This window comes from Mastigoproctus giganteus, chromosome 2 (genome assembly GCF_048544385.1).
Source record: "Mastigoproctus giganteus isolate SK-2022 chromosome 2, ASM4854438v1, whole genome shotgun sequence".
Lineage (NCBI taxonomy): Eukaryota > Metazoa > Arthropoda > Arachnida > Uropygi > Thelyphonidae > Mastigoproctus > Mastigoproctus giganteus.
In genome coordinates, this window is record NC_143576.1 from 10,892,220 (window position 1) to 10,912,602 (window position 20,383).

Below are 20,383 nucleotides of genomic sequence, written 5' to 3' on the forward strand. Positions count from 1 at the left end.
AGACACTCTTTGAATGAACATCGAACAACATCGCCAACAGATTCGCTTGGAGCTGGGGTATGTTAATACACCTTTTTGCTCTTTGCCATTCTTTATTCTCGAAACAGCTGCAGACATCCCAAGTGAAACCGTAGCGTTCTGTACAATATCTCTTCCTTCGTATACTAGCCGAAGCACATCCCATTTCCTCTCGCACTTTCACTCTCTCTTGTCTGATCTCCTAGCCGTGCATGACTCATACCCCACCCTCCTACTTCCCCTCTTCGTATGCCCTCTCGCTGCCTCAGTTTCACAACTGGCATATTCCTACTTTCGACGGCTACCGCGCGGTGTCCTTCCGAAGAGGTGGTCGCTGATTGGTGAACGCCGACAGCCATCTGGTCTACAGCAGAACAGCCGTTAACAATTCTGCTAGTTGGAGCAAAGGTGTTGCCTGGTGTGCATGATAGTATCTTTTTGTGAGTTATTCCTGGCTTTCCCTGTTCTGACGGTGAGTTATCGTGCACGTTTTGTACAATATTTAATAATTCTCTCTATTAAGGGCCAAAATTTATAGGAAGAATGCGCGCTGTAAGTTTTGGATAACGTATATTGTTGGTCAAGGCTGAATATGATCAAGAAGCCTTCAGTTCAGTACCCTTGTTCAACAAAAAAAAATTCATCTTAAAGAAAGATAAAATAACTATTTAAGCTTCTTTTAAGTTGGCTCTCTGGCGATAGGTTAAGGGAAACGTTTTTAAGTAGTCTTTCCGGTCTGGTATCCCGTAAACTACGGCTGACTATGCCAGCAATCAGGATGCTCAAGGGTAACTCCCACAATGGAGGTTACTGTCGGCAACTATCTCAACTTCCGACTTTCTGAATTCAGAAAACCCTTCAGATTCTACTACGAACTCTTCACCTCATGAAAAAGTTACTTGATCTATGATAACTTCCAGAATACTTTGCATACAAATTTTTCCGTGCATGTCTTCAGACAGCAATTAAACCGGCAAATTATGTATAATAAGAAGTTTGGTTAAGTGAAGTTTTAACCTAATATTAATGGTTGAAATGAGAAATGGTACCTTAAGCAATTTGAAAAATTGCTTAAAATATTCTCATATTCAGATTGTACTTAAAACAGGGGCAGAACCTGGGACTAATCTTCCCCTGGAAAACTTATGGTAAGCTTTCTATATATCAAAGCCAATCCAAATGGTGCGATATTAATACAAAAGGTGTTGGGATTACCATCAGAATATTTCTGATGTGCCTGTTTCGAAATAGATGGATAAATAAGTTTAATACTAATGCTGTTAATCATCTAGTACGCAAATTACCTAATGATTCTTAGTCTGCAAGTTATGCCCAGCTCCCCTCCCGCTACGTAAATGGGTCTAGCCCTCATCCCTCGAGGGCGGTTGTTACTTCCCTTGGATACCTGAAGGGGAAACCATGCTAAATTCTGGCCCTGATCCAATATCGACTTCTAGCACACTGATTCAATTCAGAATTCACGAGCAATATTTTAAAAATAACCATCACGGACTGCCAGTGAAGTAGAAACTTACTGGAACTTTGGAAAACTGAAATGTCTTAAAAATAACGGTTTCTCCATTAGACGAAGAGCTGTTAGAAAATGTTGGCGGAAACTGATTGTATCAAATAATTGCACGGAAGAAATTATCGATCGTCGAAACTAGAGAAAAATCTATCTAAGTCAGTCTGTAATTCTAATTTATGGCGAAGGGAACATTTGATGTTTAGAATTCTATTTGCAGAAAGTTATTTGACGACAGAAAATTTGATTGCATTAAGATTGTATTTTAATACGCAAATAAGTTCTGATCTTGAACAGAACGTTCCTTTGTTCAGGAGACTTTTGAAGTTACCGTTTAAGATAAAAGATATAGTTAATCAAGACCATGTGGCAGATTTTATTGCATAATCTGCTGCCAGGGGCTATACCCCCATTATAGTGGAAATGTAGATTTTTTTTTTTTTTTACTGTTAAATGATGATCAAACCTTAATGATGCCTTAGAACACTGATTTAACTGTTTTAACCACCATCTTTAGAAAATCTTGATCGTCCTTCCTGTCTGCAGCTTCGATTCAAACGAGAAACGTTGAATGTTCTTGTGACAACCTAACCACTGAAGAGCATTTCATAACTCGAAAGCACAAAGTAACCTGAGATGGAAGAACCCATTCCAAATCTCAGGGCTGCCATTTTAAACTAAAGGTCTATGGACCTTTGACACGCTGAACTTCAGAACTTGTACTTTGATCGTCCTCTAGTCGCGTTCTGCCAAGTGTGATAAATCATTGCAGTGAAGTGTTAATTTGAGTTTCGTACGAAGTTCAAATTTCCCCAATTAAGATATCACTTTAATTTAAAGGAGAAAAGTTACTTAAATTAATCAACGCATTTGGATCATATAAAAGCAAGAATGACTGTTGATTTAAATATTGGTCTGTTTTTAGAAGCCTCTTGCTAAATGAACCAACTTATTTCGTTAGCAACAAGATTAGCTATAAATACTTAAACCATGTTTGGAAACTAATTAAGAGAATCGTTCTTGAATGATTTTTACAAAATGCACTCATGTCCATTAGTGAAAGGAGTTCCACTCAGTGGAGGATATTTTTAGAAATTCGGGTACGTAATTCACAATAGTCCGCAACATGCAGTTTTCGCCTCCCTTCTAGGAGGCTTAAATAATCCCTTTTCTCGACAAGAAAGAATCTCGAATGGGTTTCCTTTTATAAGACTACAACACGGCTAGGAGATACCACCTGGACGACTCAACGATGGAAGGACATTGAAAGGATAAGGCATTCTTCAGTGTAATTCCAAGGATATGGAAGCAGTTCCAGGTGGCTAATATTTAACTGCAGGAAAGGTGAAGGTCGTCCACGGAAAACAACCCATCACTCCTTATCTGGCGAACGCAACAGAAGTCTGCCTATAATTTCACTACAGTTCAATCTGTCATAAGCCGTATTGTACAAACAAGGTAGCCGTAAAGGGAACTCAATGCTAAGGAACCTACGGATTAAAGGCACCAAAATCAGAATCCGTTTATCACTGATAAGAGCATAGCAATTGACGATGAAAAATTGATTTAAATTCTGTTTAGTCGAGATTCAGTCTGAATATCCAATACCCAACAGTAGGAAAAAAAAACTCGTATCGACTTTCAGGGGTGGGCAGAGAGGGCATATGCCTCCTTTTAACCAAAAATTTGAAATTAAATAAACAGAAGGCAGGAGGCGTTCTAAAAAAACAAGCCTGGTTGCCATGCTCCCCTTACGATGATACCTGGGTACGCCACTGTTGACTTTATTGGTTATTAATATCTGCAAGCATCCTCTGCTCGACCGCACTGGAGGTGACTTTCGCTCCCTATGCGTGGATGTTTTAGGGTTCATGTGATCTTCAATAACACCCTTTTAGTTGGTTTAAATTTAGGGAAAGCAATTTAAACCAAATGAGCAGAGATCCTCCGACCGGACTCCTACAAAACAAATCCTGGGATGCTTTGGGAAGACTAATTGAAAGTCGTCATTCTCATGACTTAAAATCTGCTCTGATAAGAATGGGATGAATGGACCTGAAATGCAGGCCGGGTGGCCTGCATTTCAGGTCCATCCTGTTTCGGCGATTTGCACACTGTGACGCCCTCTGACTATATCAGCTAAAAGTGTTTGGAGAACGGCTGATCGAAATATCACTTTCAATCCTCTTTCAACTTGAGTCGTAATTAGCCGCAGGGGTATACTTAAATCTCCCTCTAGTTAAGATTAGTTTGATAAAATTTAACCTAGGGTGATCCTTAACTGATTCTTCTCGAGCGAATCCCTTTTTTAACAAATGGGCAGCACACTCCTGATTAGCCTAAATTTTTTACCCAAGTGATAAAATTTCCCTCTTCGGTGGTGGTACATACAAAAAATTAAAATTGAAGACTCGCTTTTTAATTTCACGGAACCTGGGCTTGTAATACATGAGTACACCGCTCCTAGTGGATTGTGTTGTTTTACTAATCTAAAAACCCGAATCGAAATCGATTTGTTTTAATTTGCTTGTAATTTTAAGAAATTCTAAGAAATACAGCTTCCATTTGCTCGCACATATTTAAATAAATTAATTTAGATGTTGCTAAAGCCATCTTTCTACGAACACGGGAAATCCAAACTTCAGAAGTGTACGTCAACATAACCAGACCTTTTCAGTGAACACTGGAAGCCTGTCTGATTTAACATAGCGATTTTGAATTTTCTCTGTCTAATTTAGAACAAAGCAGAGCATTATTTTTAGTTGTGGACCATAAAGCACTTCCTTTGAAATTTCTTTTGGGGAAATTTCAATGCATGCTGCTCTAAATGGCTGCTCCCTACATATGTATGGCTGATCTTAGAATACTCCGGAACGACTTATTTGAGGGCATATCTGTTGCATCCACTGGCCTAAATTACCTTCACTGATTCCTTAAGTATGCCGGCCTCCCCCATCTTACAACACCAGTGAACATTCGGAGCGAGAAACAGGAATGAAGCTCTTCTCTTCTGCTCAAAATAACAGCCAAGGCAAGAAAGTAGAGCGTATTTTACTTCCGGCACTCTCCAAATATCCTATCGCCCCCATCTCGTGAAGCTGTTGACTTTTGCTACACGATCGGAGTGTAAAACGTCAAGGAATGCTATCCTGAGATATGAGAACTGAATCTGTTGGCTGTTCTATTGTAATATATCCCATATGCTCATTGTAAACAATGTTTCCGAAGTCTCTTAGTCATGGCCTTAATCTGCATTTCAATCTTCTCTAAAGAATATCCTCAAACAATAGCATTGCTACCAAGTAATGGTTGATGGAGGCTTGTTGACCGTATCAACATGATCCCTTGGAGTGGATCTGTTCCTCGATACAGTGAGATTCAGTTTGGAGTCGGAAAAGTATACCTTTCCAAGCAGAAGTGAGTTACTCGGTCTCATGGCTTCCCAAGGATTTCTCTCGTTTTACATTCCGCAGGCAAAACCGCATTGGAACACAACTAAAACAAGGCAACTGTAACACTTCGGTTTGTTTTCTTAGTGCTTACCCAGGGCGCACTCAAAATACTTTATTTCTTTATATGGATATAGGGACCATTTCAAAAATGGTTAATTAACTTCTAAGGCAAAAAAAGTTATTGATCACATCGTTAAACAAGCCGAAATGTTTCTACTGGAATAAAAATAAAATTCTGGAACAGTGCCTTTAACCTGGCGTGAAATCCTTCAGGATTACGTTTCATGCGAGTTAATACGAGCGCATGATCGAATTTTAGTTGTGTAAAATTCGAAGCGCATTTACTTCTAGAATAACAAACAGGACTACAGTAACGCTCAAAGCTCCACCAAAGTTAATTTTTAGATTAATCGGCCTAAAGGCATGTCTGCGCTGTTTGGGATAAATATTTCTAGTCTTATTGTGAAGTACCCAGCATCTTCAAAGTTCTCTGACAAGGTGATTCATCTCATTAAACATCCTAATGGCCATTTACCGGATATGCATTTTAGATTATGCCATGAGGCGTTTCTGTATTGTCTGTAAATTATGAACCTAATGTAACTAAATTAATTACAAGGTAAGGAAGAAAGTCAATGAAATAGGCTGAAGAATATAATGCAGTGACTAAAAGATTTGGACTTGGCTGATGGCTACAACGTCTCACAAACAGGGACAAAGACAAATAGACCAAGTTCGAAATTAAAGAAAATCTGAAGTTTTCAGATGAATGGCTATGAAATCGAGACATGTTTAGCTAATTTAGGTGAAAGTAACAAAAACAGGAGGAACAAAGATCCAGAAAGTGGGATATACTAAATCCAGGTGGTTTTTTGCAGTTCTAAAGAAAAGTACTAGATTTACTATGAAAAGTGAATTGAATATATTGTAAAAGCAATTGCTACATTAAAGTTTATAATCACTTAATTCAAAAATTAATACTTAACAAAACAAGTTATTTAATGTATGCATTGTGTGTTACATTTCAGGCGCATTAGCAAACTAATAACTCGCGATTTATAACAAATTAGAAAACTAATTTTATGGAAGAACCGAGAAAAGTTTTTTTTTTTTCTACGCATCCACCATATTGCCTATCCATTCCTCCAACCAGTGCTTCAGTTACATGGATATTATGCTTATGGCACAGGCTATATGGATAGCCTGTGCGATATGCAAAGGAAAAAATACCATATTTTTATTGGTCCAATTTTAATGAAATTTGGAAAGGCTCAACAAACCTTTAAAAAATCCAATATAAATTTCATGAAAATCCGTCTACTAGAGTCGAGTTTTTACATGTGGACAGACAGACATGGCGAAGACTCTAATAAGCGCATTATGCACATGCTAACGCCCCTGAAAAAGTTATAGAACTGCAGATATAGGAAATAGATACAATACTGCAGGAAGGCATGAAATATGTTGGAGCTTAATTACAGTGCAATTAATTCCTCTTTCGAATTACTGATAACGAGCTATGAATACCTCAAATAAGAACTGAAAAGTGGTTCTATTTCAAACGAGAGCTCTGTTGGAAAAGCTAAATGTGGGGCTGCCAATATAAGGGAGTGAAATATCGCTTTCGAATGCAGCCTCCATGACTGACAGAAGGACGGAAACCGACTTTACTAGCGGAACCGATAGTGCGTCTAGTCTTTGATACCGCCTCGAACTTCCTGAGTAACTTGCTTCTGTAAGCACAGTGGAGATAAGTTTGTTTTGAAGGAACACTCAATGCTCGCATATACATTCCTAAGTACTCATTTCTTCTAACCCACCTCTACATAAGAACTTGCTACTTTCCATTTTCTCAAGCCTGCCAATTTGTATTAATTCTCTATTTTTGCTTTCGCATCCTGTTGGTGTGAAACCTAAGTATATAATTAGTGTATAGAACAATTGGTTCTTCGAAAATTTGCAGCAATTGTTTTCGCAGTTTTCTAATTAAAACTGTAGTCGCCACACGTGGCCATAATTACGGTTTCCACACGACTTGTTTGTCACGCAATGTTTGTACTAAAATGAATTAAAAATGAAACTCAAAATGAGCTCATATGACAGACACGTAACTGTTTTTGTTTGTTTCGATCCCTTACAATTTTAAACACCCTCGTGTGGCACAGTTGGTACAATCTCCGTCCTCTCCACATCTGGTGGAAGAGACCTGAATCGAGTCCCGTCGATGACATGAGGAATTTTTATGGGCCTTTTTCACACTGTGGCTGAATTCATCGGTCTCAGACGAGGGTAATATGGCTTTTCTCCCGGAAACTTTCTTACCAGAAAATAGAAAATCCACCACAGAACACACCCAGTTTACAAACAGTATAGGGAGCAATACGGCCTTAGCTGCTAATGATCCTTAAACTCAACTAAAACATTTATACCGAATGTGTGGCAATCATAAACAAAACTGAAAAGTTTATAGTTGGTATTCTCGTAGCCCTAGCATTTTCATAGAGAAGTCATCCGAGTGTTGCTTGTTTTGGATACGTTTCATCGTATGGAGGTTTTTGCAGTTTCCACGAACACTTCAATGTTTTCAATCGATATTACATTTTATAGATTATGGTACAAATTTGGCTTTTTTTACTCATTATAAAAAAAAAGCTGTCGAAAGTATGTTTGAAGGAAGAACATTGATTCATTATGACTACAATCTTTATTTTAAATCAAACCTGTGTTTTTGAATTATCACAATTTTCTGGTTAGCAAAAATACCTTTATTTAATTTGTCTACGTCACTCTGGTATGTTCATAAACCAGTTTTAATATTGCTTGAGCATTCTAACACTAACTTTGCTGAATGGCTGAAAAGAGTGATTGAATATCTGTACTGGAGAATGTAAAAAAAAAAAACTTATAATTAAACTATGGTCTTAAAAGCTATCGGAAAAGATGGCTTCTCTTAGAATAAAATAGAACATTCTATTTCTGGCAACTGTTTCATGTCTGTCATCGTGGAGTTGCTTTTCATAAGAGTACTGCAGCAATCGATATTGCGCCGTATCACTTACTTTTAACCCGGATGGCGAGCTGCCTCTTTCTATTTCAAACGCGATAGGAGGGAACTGGTTTTGAATACTAAAAATGGCACAAAGTTATCAATAGGTGCATTGAACGTCCTATTGGATAGAATAATTCTTGTGGTTTGATCAGATCACCCTATTTTAAGTCGCAAGCTATTGACTATAGGTTATACACATGAGATCATAACATTTACTTAAAGCCAATTATGCTCTCTGATTATGGTTAAAGTTTCTTCAACATCAGTATACGTTAAAGAAACATCTCAGTAAATTGCGCACATTCTTGTAAAAGAAATTCTATGAAAAGCAATGCTTCATTTTACTCGGGCAAATAAAACACTATTTTCGAATCAAAACTTACAATCCAAACTAGTCCTAATTCCACCACACAGTTAAATTTCCTCCAATCCAGGTCAATCTGAGAATTTTTTTACGACAAAACTACTGAAATCTATTCCTAACTTCAGTCCAGTAATGGATACCGTTGGTATCCAAGGTTGACACTAAAGGAAAAGGCGTATAATTACAAAGAATATCCAATAGATGCCTTGTCAGAGAATGAATACTCTTTAAAAGAACTGCTTGGGAGTGGAACTCAAGTAGCATTGGTTTTCTTTAATGAAAAACGGTAACTTTATTCTTTAGCGGTCTCAATGATCGTGTTCTTATCTTGTATCTATGGCACTTTGTAGTCTATCAATTGCAAAAAAGTGAGTTATGGCTGTTCAATCCTCTCATTCAACGTCAAAGATAAACCGAGCCGATAAAGCGTTCAGCTTGACAATTTTTTAAAGAATATTTTTAATATTTCTTATTATCGTTATTATCATGGAACCAAGTTTTATTTTATTTATGATTCCGGTGAAAAATTAATGTCCTTACAATCGCGGTATTACCGCAAGGCTATATTAAAAAAATTGGTAGCGTACCGGTAAAAGCTATTTCTGGAATGCAGTTATTGGATATTAGGAGGAGGATATGCAACTTCGAAATCCTCGGGTATTAGAATTTCTTTTTATGGACGCTGTGTTATAGTCGATAATAGCTTTTTGTTTTTTAAGAGAATTTAGTGTTCCTGGATTCTAAACATAGCTATTTATTCGACTAATGGCGGTTATTGGTATGGTTTAATCCTTTTCCATTTGAAACCTAATATCACCTATTATGCTAATTAATGGGAATTAGTGTCTTGATTGAAAAAGTCCAATTTCCGTTTTGTTGGATTTTCTCCTTCCATGGCTTTACGTTGAATAAGCCACCTCGCTCCTATTATCTCTCAACAGAAGCTATTTCTGACCGTTGGTAATTGAAGGAACTTCTAACGAGATTAGATCATAATCAAGTTGGTAAGTATAGTTTCAGTTTTGAGGGCTCAACTACATCTTATAAAGCTAATTCTTTTGTCAAATGCGTAGAATTCCTCAACAAATGTAAGTTCTTTTCCAGAAAGGACTTTGGGAGCAACCCCAACAGGTAAACGGGCAATATTATGTAGAATGCATTGGATTTTCTGATATACGAACGTGCGGTTACTTAGGTTGATTGGATGCATAATCAAATTGACTCTTGTCGCTCTGGCGGACATCCTGTTAAGAGCAAGCTTTCGAGCAATATTATAAATTATGCTGAAACAGTCTCTGCGGATTACTTTAATGTCGCATCAGTGAGGTTATCGATTCCTAAAGACTCAAATTTCGCTGCAGCTTTCGGCAGCCCTAATGAAGCGCATCAAAGCTATCTGCAGTAACTATTTCCTTGTATTGTAATTTCCAGCTATCTGTGGGATGGCTCAACGCGAACTTTTCTGATAAAGGAAAAATCTTTAATAAATGCAACGGTTATATCATTGCAACGTCAAAATAATATTTTAAGACAACACACAAATCAAGAACAATGTTCATTTTTAAAGTGTCCATTAACCTTAATACTCTTCTCAAATGTGGTCCCCAACCACGGGGAAAGGAACTGAGATGGGAGAAGTCTAAAAGCATTCTACTACTTTCCATCGTTGGAATCATTTAAATCAAACTACCAATTTCTAACAGAAAGACTTTGCTCTATATGGCTCTTAACTTGATGCCATATAAGACCCCACTACTACTCGCGGAACGGCGATCTTGTGCCTTTCCGACCACTCCTGTCTGCCTAGCCCATTTCCTGTTCTGTTCTATCAAAACGAGTGCCCCTTCGTGAAATGCTTTCATCCACCCAACTGACATAAACAGCACTGTTATCTATAAGGCTGCAGGGTGGATTCTGATATTAAAAAGCATTCTTCGTATCATTATTATTCTTTATTCTTTCTTCTTTAAAGAATGCATTATTCTTTCGTGGGTCATGAGACTTATTGCATAATATAGGTCTCTTCTATCATTATCGGCCATACTGTTGCAGTATGTATGGAGACAACTGTAATAAGGAACGGAACTACTCCTTACATTTGTAATAAGGAATAGTTCCAGTTTTGACGAACCTCTGGTGCCTGTGCCAGACTGGCAGATAGTTGTCATTCAATTTCATTTTGTTTAAGTAGCAAATTTTAAAATTGATTTTATTATCAAAACAGCTACTGTTACCCCGCTTTCGTGGGTATTACAACTCTTTTGAACAGAGCTGAATGAATGTTTCGTAGTTAGTACACCTGCTACTAGATATGAATACTAGTTGTCCTTTAGACAATCCAATCTTTAAAATTTAATTCCCGTATCCGAGAATTAAGCTCGTCGAAAACAATCCAGTTTACTACTGGAGTCTATTGTTTAAAGACCACCTCAGAAACATCGGCGGGGTACAGTGGAGGGGTTTCTCTGGGTAAGGATAATCCAACTAATGAGGATGTTTTTCCTAGGGCCCTTGGTAGAGATGCAGCTTTTTTTACTTCAAAAAAGTGTGTTAAACCTGATGTTGAGTGTATACAGCCAGTTTTTTGCTATTGCACTCAATTCAAGATATTTTCGACGTTGGTCTAACTGGTCATATTAGTTTGACTGCTGACAGTTTCTAGATCTAGTTGCAGTAGGCAGTTTCGAGACTTATTATTATTATTAATATCCATATGATGCAAGGAAGCCTGAGGCTTATGCTGCACCAGGAAAAAAAATAAAAGTTCCCGAGTAACCCTGAGAGAGAGAAAGAGTCAAAAGTAGAAGGGAATCACCAAGAAAGAGAAGATTGATGATATCCAGCTCAGGACCCTGGGTGTGCCAAGCCCATACTCACCAGATGTGAGTCCCCGGGGACTTCTCCCTGCATTTCACACGAATATATAAAACAAACCTCCCACACAAACCAATCAATCGGAATTATGAGTGCGTGAGTTAAGGTTGTTTCATTACTGTACTGGTTATTTTTTCATTCTTTCAATTGCAGTTGAACGTGCTTTTGAAATGTCACGCCAGTAAGTTGATTCCCCAGCTGCCTTGCTTGTGTGTACGGTGATTTACATAATTAAACCTCAATCTATAACGCCTCCAGAAAATAACTTTATTTTGGCTAAAAAATAGGTGATCAGGACAAGGGCCTCTCGTATACGCTGCATTAACTGACATTTTTTTAACCAGCCCGTGAGAAGCGAAAAATGTCTCAGAGGCTACTTAAACTAAAGTAGCATGCGTTCTCCCGTGGTGTGAAGAGCTAACCAGTCGCAGTGGAAGCCCAGTATGCTGTAAGACTATTGCTGGACACTGATCGCAAGAACCCCCCCCCCCATTAAAAATGAGAAACTAAAAATAGTTTAGTTACTTCCGATCTCCATCCATTCCTGGGACGAAATGAGCTCCTGTCTGGTATATTTGCCGGAAAATCCCACAAGGTTAATTTTTATAATGAAAATATCCTTAAATACTTGATTCTTTAGCAGGCAAATCGGTGGAGGCTTCCCCTGGCTCGTGGAAGAATCTTTAAGGTAGTTTTCTTTTTTAAATTCTTTAGTTTCGTTGATACATCTGTACCCTCTATCCAAACTCTTGTACTACTTAGCGTCAATACAGCATACTTTGATCTCTAGCTGCAGCAGGGGAAGCTTCCGTACAAAACTCCTGTAACTTTCCCAGCCAGATGTCTACTTACTCGAGAATCAGAGATTGGACATCAGAAGGTCAGCAAAAAAATCACTAAACTGTAAACAGGAACAATCACACCATAAAAATCAGCATACAAGATTAACAGTAAGGATCACCCATCCCATGCTGTCATTAATACAGATAAACCATCCTACAGTGTGTTAGGCTTCGTCACTCGTTTCGACAGGTTTTTTTTAATTTGAATCCAGTCTATTAAAAAAGACTCCTCTGGTAAACAAGCTGATATAGTATCAACCAAAAAAAAATTTTCCATCCAATCGCTTCAAAAGTTTGTCCAGTTCTTCCTTGAATTTATTTAAGCTATAAACTTCCACAACACCGGTAGTTTGTTCTAGCAATTAACCACCCGCTGGCTAAAGACAAATTTCCGCACGTAATGTAATAAAACTTTCCTCAGTTTGAATTTATGCCCCTCAGGTTCGTAATCTGAGCAAGAGGAAGAATCTCATCGGCATTGAGCCTGCTCAAACTATTCAAAGGTCTTATACACCTCAATCAGATCACCTCGCAGTTGCCTAGTCTCCAGACGCTGCAATTTGCAGAACTTTACTCTTCCTTCGTAAGAGTAACCCTTTGTTCCCCTCACCAACCTCGTTGCCTTTCTCTGTACTCGTTCTAACAATTCTGCATCCTTCCTAAATTGAGGCCTCCAGATCTGTACGCAGTACTCGGGTGTGGCCTGACCATTGCCTTATACAAAGGGATAATCACCTCCTTATCCCTGCTAACAAAATTACTGTATATCATTGACAAGACCCCCCCCCCCATGAGCAGCTTGACTGCACTGCTCAGAAAACTTCATATCTAACTGCATAAAAATATCCCCAGATCTTTCATTCTCTACTACCCCGAGTGTAGTACCTCAATTGGTACATTACTGTGGGGTTACTGTTACCCATATGCGGTACTTTATATTTGTCAATGTTAAGCTTCAGTTGCCACCTCTCAGTCCATCTGCCCAACTTTTCTAGATCCTGTTGCAGTAGCTTACTGTCATTAAAAACCCTGTCAATCTTCCTATCGTCCGCAAACTTGGATATTAAGCTTGATATACTTTCATCAATATCATTGCTAAATATAAAACAATGGTCCCAACACCGAACCCTGGGGAGACATTTGTCACTGACAATGCATTACGCATTGGAGAGGGATAGTTTTGGTATTGATTTCATGCAACAACTTTATCCACTTGAATGCTGGACAGTTACAATTTTACTCTTCAACTTCAATAATGATCATTGATTCACTTCAAGGACAAATACAAGAGAATCTTAACCACTACAAATCAACAGTGGTCTTTAAAATTACATTCCAAAAGAAAATCCTTCGAACAGATTCAGTCATTAAAGATTTCTCAAAATTAATAGCCACCTTATAAGGCAGTGACCCAGCTTTTCAAGCTTCCTCATTCGTGTCAAATGGTAATATCGAAGTAATTATGCAGTACTTTCTCATTCGTTGTTTTCTCCTACTTCAAAAGAGAAGACAATGTATTTTCCTTTAAGATCATTAATAACTGAACTCGTCTTTTTGATGTAGGATGGTCGAGGCTCTTATGTCGCCTTCTGAACATCTTAAATTCCACCTGGTCTGCCATTTTTGCAAAGAAAGCCTCTCGCCTCGGCCACGATCATTCATCCACAGCTGCACGAAGGAGGATTAAACTTCCCACTTGCACAACCGTTTCGTCTATTCTCATAGCCATGACTGCCTCCTGACACCTAAAAATTATATGTAGGCTGCAGATGTCTAATGAAGTCGCCGCCATCCTCCATGAAAAACTTAATGAGGAGGTTACAAAGCGACGTACAGAGCAAACATTATGCCTCGTTTAAGGTGACATAGGAAACTGATCTGTCGAAAAGATCAGTCATCCGTCTTTCTGGCCAGTTGGTGTAATTATCTGATAAATCTGAATTCTATATATCCAAAGCTTGAAGCAGAAACTATGGGGTTCTTACCAGATTCCCAAGTAAATGACCTCAGGCCAGGACTCATACGCTTTGCAACACTACTTTACTGACCAATAGCAAATAAGTTGTAGGCCAAATCCCGACTTAGCGTTTTAGGCGAATCAGTAACTTAAGCCATATTGCGCCTTATGTATTATGCCTGTAAATTGCGTTCTGTGGTTGGTTTCATGGAGGTAAAACTCGGCTTTGGGAGGATAAAACTATGCTATCCTTTCCTGCTACCGACTAACTCGGCCATCTTGTGAAAAAGCCCATAACTCCTCACGTCATTGATGGGATTCGAACTCTGGCCTCTTTCACGGGTGTTGGAAGGACGGTTATTATTCTAACTCTGCTACCGAAGAGTGCACCAGGCAAAAACGTTTGTCATTATCAGCAACCCATAGTGATATCCTGTAAATATCAGAAACATGGCTTGAGGAGAATCAGCAGAATTCCATGACAGCTCCCATTTCACAATACGACGCAGGCGGCCTCCAGAAAAGAAGAGGCGGCAGCAATTAACTGGACACCTAATCGAATGGTTCTTCGTGTTGAAGTCCTAGCCATCTCAATGAGCAGATAATCTTTCTGCTTTATGTACACTTTCTATACTCGATATTGGTGCCATAAATGAGCGAAAAATCATCTGCACCCTCTAGCCCACCATATTTTCATCTGAGATTTCAATCCTATTCCAGTTTATAGCCTACAAAGTTCTTGCTGACAAACTCAAGTCTGATTCAATGGTCGCCTGCCAGAAGAGCAAACCATGTAGGCCTACTGGTTTCCCCCCGCACGACATCATTGAAAACTCGCGCTCAAGGCTCATTTTGAGTCATGCCACGCGCCAATATGCCATATTAATCATTCCTACACAAAGCCCATTTCTTTCAAACACCGTTAGCTTCTGTCATCAACCCCAATTTTAGCTAAACTTCACAAGGTTCCAGGACGGAACCTTGTGAAGTTTAACTAACGCTACTAGCAGGCATGGTGAACGCCACTGTGCAATATGCCTCCTCAAAGAAGGCAGATTTTACTCAAGGCCTGGAGAAATCTGAAGGTGAACACAGCTTTTCAATTAAAGCAGAAATTGTACCAGATATCGAAAACAAACTCTAGGTTAATTACCCAAAATCTTACTCAAGTTAACAAAACTAATTCTTTCATAAATTATTGACGAGAGTAACCAAAGGAAGCTGTCAAAGTTTGATGTTAATTTGAAAACAGAAGGGTGATTAACAATTCGAGAAAGGCCATGATGCTTAAAAACCACTTGGATCTGTTGCATATGTGGTCCGAAAATTGCAACTGGTGCATTTTAATGCATAACCTTCAAACATAAGGTTATGCATTTAGGGTACAGGAATCCTGGAGTGACGTATACGCACGGGGAGAGGAGCTAAAAGTGGTTCAAGACGAAATACTTAGGTGTGTTATGATTCAGTCTGACAATGGACTGTAAACAGGCGGATAGGAAAGCTCATGTGTCCCTTCCATGATTTATAGTACCTTTTGCTAGTAGGAGAGGGACATCATTATTCCTCTATGCAAGACGATGGTTAGACGGCATTTGAAACATTGTACTCAAATCTGGAGAGCTTACCTAAAAATAAGATTTCATGCGAGGGTTCAGAGAAAGGAAAGCAAATTAGTAATGAGCGCAAAGCGATGCACATAGGAGGAATGGTTTAGGTGTGCACTGCAAAGTTTGACAAACATCTAAGGCGAGATCTGATGTATAGTTGAGTAAATTGAAATGAGGGTCTGCTCTCCCTTAGCTCAGACAGGACAAGGGGACAAACTTAAGATTCAATAGGTTAATTCACTTGCGAGTAGTAGAACACTGCAGTAAGTTTATCCTCAACGTGGTAGATGCAGTTAGTCCGGCTAAATTCAAAGGACTGGATGGTTTTACCTTGTATGAATGTTCAGTTTATTCTGAATATTCAATTTTATTTTAATTTTTATTAATTTATTTTTGGTTGATGCGGAAAACAGTTATCTTCCTTACATTTGACCTTACTAATACTACTGTACCCTCACGTTTGGGCACTCGGCTACATTATTTTGAATTGTAATAGACAGTGCGAAGAGTATCTGCCATTCATACCGTGGACTCAATTTGGTTACCGTACTGTCCTTTTTCCATGATTACAGGCACTGAGGTTTAATATACTATTTTTGAGTAAAGATTATAATCGAAAGCAAAGACTGTTTGACAGGAATCTTCTGGTATTTATCATAAGTTACTGCATCATCGTGACAGCGATGTAGTCTAATTTAATTACTGAATTAATATTGGGCTAAGTTTATTTGTTCCTAATAGCTCTCTCCCCAGCTCCATTACTGATCTCGACCCATGTAACCCACCTAACCTTATCCAAAATTAGAGGTTACTTTTTTATTTGACAACCCGCAAGTGTTGGGGATCAAATCAACAGTGGCCACAATGAAATCGGTCAGCAATCTCACAAGATCACGCATTCAGTGGACACAGCGTAGGATGACATTGAGGTCTCAATTACGTACTCTGAAGATTAGGATGAAGAAAGGTGTACAAACACTGCTAACTGGGTTTACTTGCTAGATACCAAAGTTGTGCTTCAGCCAGAACATTGTAGAGCAGGGTTAACGAACCTTTTGCTGCCGGGTGCCAAATTAATATCTTCTCTTACCAGTGCGAAGAGGTGCCAACCAGTGAAGAATCTAGAAAATGTTCAGTGGGGAGTTTTCACATATCATGCGCACAATGCTTTTTGGAGAGGGAGAAAAACTTAATTCTCTTTTCAACAGTTAAAATGAGACAAGCTGCTGTATCATTTTAAACAGCAATTCCTTGCTTGTATATTCTTTCTTTTTTACGTGGAACTACTTTCGTTTGTGGAACTCCATCTTGCAGTGCTCTCCAACTGTGCCATCCAATTAGTGTTTACTCAGCCTAACTATAAGCACCACTCTTGTAATCAACTATCTACTGGTGCCAACAAAAACTTCTGTTAATGCCAATGTTCGTCATCGCTGCTGTAGTCTTAAACTGGAATCGGATGTGCGGGTTACAGAATGGCGGAGTATGGATAAATGACAACACGCTTTTTATGGATAACAAGTTGAATAACTAATGAATTTCAGATACTGGTTTTTTGCCGATAAAATCACTTTCCAAAACAAAAGCGACTTGCTCATCTAATATTAAGTTCAGTGCTAAACTATCTTGATTTTATGAAATACACTTATATAAATATTCCATTCATTTACTGTCAAAAGGTTTTGGATCAATCAGTTTGCACGGGTCACTTATACACGGGTCAATACATTTGACTTCCCGAAGCCTAAAACGAGGGGTCCACTTGTACTCGAGTAGCTATGGAAATTTGTATGGCAATCATGGAAGGTAAAATTTATATTGCAATCATTAACACCAATACTACAATTGGTATCAATCTGTATGGATAGCTTAACTGCAGTTCTGTACACACGAAATTCCTTAGTGAAGTGCACCCGTAGCTAGAGGTGCACAAGTCGATATGCTTTGTGGCCATCTTAGGATGGCAAATGAAAGCAAGTTTGTTTAAATTAAATTTGTGCCGTTTTTGTTAATTCTTATATGAACAAGTTGAAGGAAATTTGAGGATCCAAAGTAAAATAAACCTTACTCTAAGAAAATTAACTTTGCCCTTCCAAAGTATTTCAACGGAACCAATAAAAAAATCGTAAAACTGCCACAAAAAAAAAAGCAAAACTGAAATTTAAGCGTTATAAATCCAAATTGGAAGCGGAAAACTAAAATATTTTACCCTAAAAAGAAATCTGCCCATAATGCTACCAAATTTAGTTGTATTTGGTCTGCCTCCTATTTCATTTCCAAAACTTATCATAAAGTCCCATAAATTAAATAGGTTTCATGCGCTTTGATTGTTCTAAATTAAACTAAAGAAATAATTTCTATCTCTAGTTCAGGAATAGCGTAAATAAACAAAAGTATTGTTTTACTCAACTGAATTTTTTCCTAATAGTTCGTTCCCCTCCTACAACTTCATATACTTTACACCCTAATTACCTGACATGAGTGAAGGATCCAGTATAGTACAGAAAACGATCACCTGTTCATTTGCAGCCCTTATTTGCAATTGTAAACAGATGTGCTAAGCTTGGAAGTCTGCTTTAGTATTTTTCTGAAACGAATGTCATCCTTAAATTTCTCCCAATTGTTTGTAATCTTCATCTCTTCTTTACACCAAGAAATTCTCTTGAATTAGTTTCGACCCATTCTGTTTTGTCTAAGTTTTGATCGCTTGCCCTGTTAATTCGAGAACATAAACACGTTATGGATGTTAGGTTCCACTCTATTTGAATCGAGAAAAAAACATTATCTAAGAGCTCATTAAGCTTGTGCCTGACTCAATTAGAAAACCTAAACTAATTATCGTTCGCCAAAAACCTAAGATAGGCAAAGATACTCATAGGAAAGGGAGCATTTCAATTAGTAATACTTTTGTTTCTCAGATTCAACACTTCGGTGTTGGTCGCTTTTTTCCAACTCGAGTACTGTTTCTCACAAGTAATTAATGACGTGCCTACAGCGGCTGACATGAATAAGTAGAAGCGTAACAGATATTTTCCTAAGGATGTAAAGGTTCCTTTGTTCTTCGAACTACTTGCAGAACCCGAGGTGCGCGTACAATCACAGTATCACATAGCTTCCTCTTTGGAAGCTTGCCGCTAGCTCGACACCTTCCTCTTTACTAGAATATAACAATTTTTCAATATATTATGAAGAATAAACGACACAAAGCAGACCTTCCCGAAGGTTCCATAAATATGACCTTAACTTATCTTTCAAAAGGCCTAAACATAAACCAGACGAGGATATTGCAGTTCAGTTAACTGAATTGTTGGCCAATGATTATTCTTGGAAGGGTGCCTTTCTTGCTAAGTATTCGTCCATAGCTGCAATCACTTGATACTCGGATTCACAAATTCTCACGAACCGACTTGACCCTGCAAATGGTAGCGTCCATAGAGATACTGCTAAGACACTTAACACCACAAGTCGTACTTCGAAAACTTAAGCATGCGATACATCGTCACCAGGAATCGCGTGCTTTTTTTCACCATGCCGTTTTTAGATGTGTAGATGAACGTGTTACTAAACGCACAACGAACTCATTATGAAGCTGTCAGTGACCAGCCTTAGTTCAAGGTGATAAAAAATAATCGGCTTCCATTTCCCCGTTGTTTTGCAGGGGAGCATCACACAAATTGGTGGCATATCTCGATAAAATACAATAGAAGGAAATTAACCATTTTTCAGTGACTTCTTTTGTCCTTTGACATGTAAATATTCTGTCGAAGTACTGAGTTTTCTTACTGACATTCGTGTTGCTTTGAGAGATATTCGTGTGGCTTACAATCGGTTCCCCAAAACGTAATATTTAGAAAGCAAAGCTGGAATAAAGAGCATGTAGGAAGGATTCCACTTGAAGTTGAGTACCATTAGCGCCTGCTTATCAAAAACACATGCAGAGCTTCTCATATTTTTATTGCAGTAGATGAATACGCAATGTTTCGCATAACCTACTTTATTAGGCAATTAAATACTAATTAGCATTCCGCTCTTTAATCAGATATTCGCTTAGCGTAGATTAGATCGGCATCTTGTTACTCTAACCACCACAAAACAAACTTTTTCATTAAAACTTGGTCCCTCGCTGCTAACACGGTTATAATCGCTAACCTTCCACGCCACGTCTAAAAGCCCAAGTTCAAATCACCTTGACCAAAGGAACGTATGGACTTTTCTCACAACAACCGAGTTAATCTTGGACAAGCCTTGCATGGCGTCTTTTTTGCATGTTTCTCCTAATTATCATTTTAATTGCCAAACAGTCAACTTACTGGAAAATTAATCGCTGGACTTTTACTTCGCCAAAGTGAAAACATGCTGTTTTAATTGCACGTAACTATGTATAAGTATAGTGCGAATGCATCAATATTATTATATTGCACGTAACTTTAATAGTGGTATGCCTTAATTCCATGAAATGTGAGGGTACTGAGTCATATGAACCCTTTTTCTTTCGAATGTGCAGTTTATTTGACCAACAAACCAAGATTTTAACTGTCATTAAAATAACCATAGATGAGACGATCAGAAAACTTTCTTACCGATTGGTTAGTATGAATTGCGAGTTCATAATCCTTTAAGATTTTAATTCTATAATCTTAAAACACGATACTTTTTTTGAATAAACAAATTGTTATTATCCTAAAGTATTGT

General features: G+C 38.2%; 1 protein-coding gene across 2 annotated transcripts in view; it reads left to right on the forward strand.

The window, feature by feature from the left end:
- The first annotated feature begins 323 nt into the window (after positions 1-323).
- LOC150089157 (uncharacterized) overlaps positions 324-20,383 on the forward strand; it is a 44,165-nt gene continuing 24,105 nt past the window's right edge. Inside the window, exon 1 of one of the 2 annotated variants that reach the window (XM_090388151.1) lies at positions 324-490. In XM_090388151.1, coding sequence (XP_090244277.1) covers positions 443-490 — 48 coding nt within the window. In that variant the 5' untranslated portion in view covers positions 324-442. The remainder of the gene's footprint in view (positions 491-20,383) is intronic. The other variant, XM_090388158.1, reaches the window with a different exon arrangement.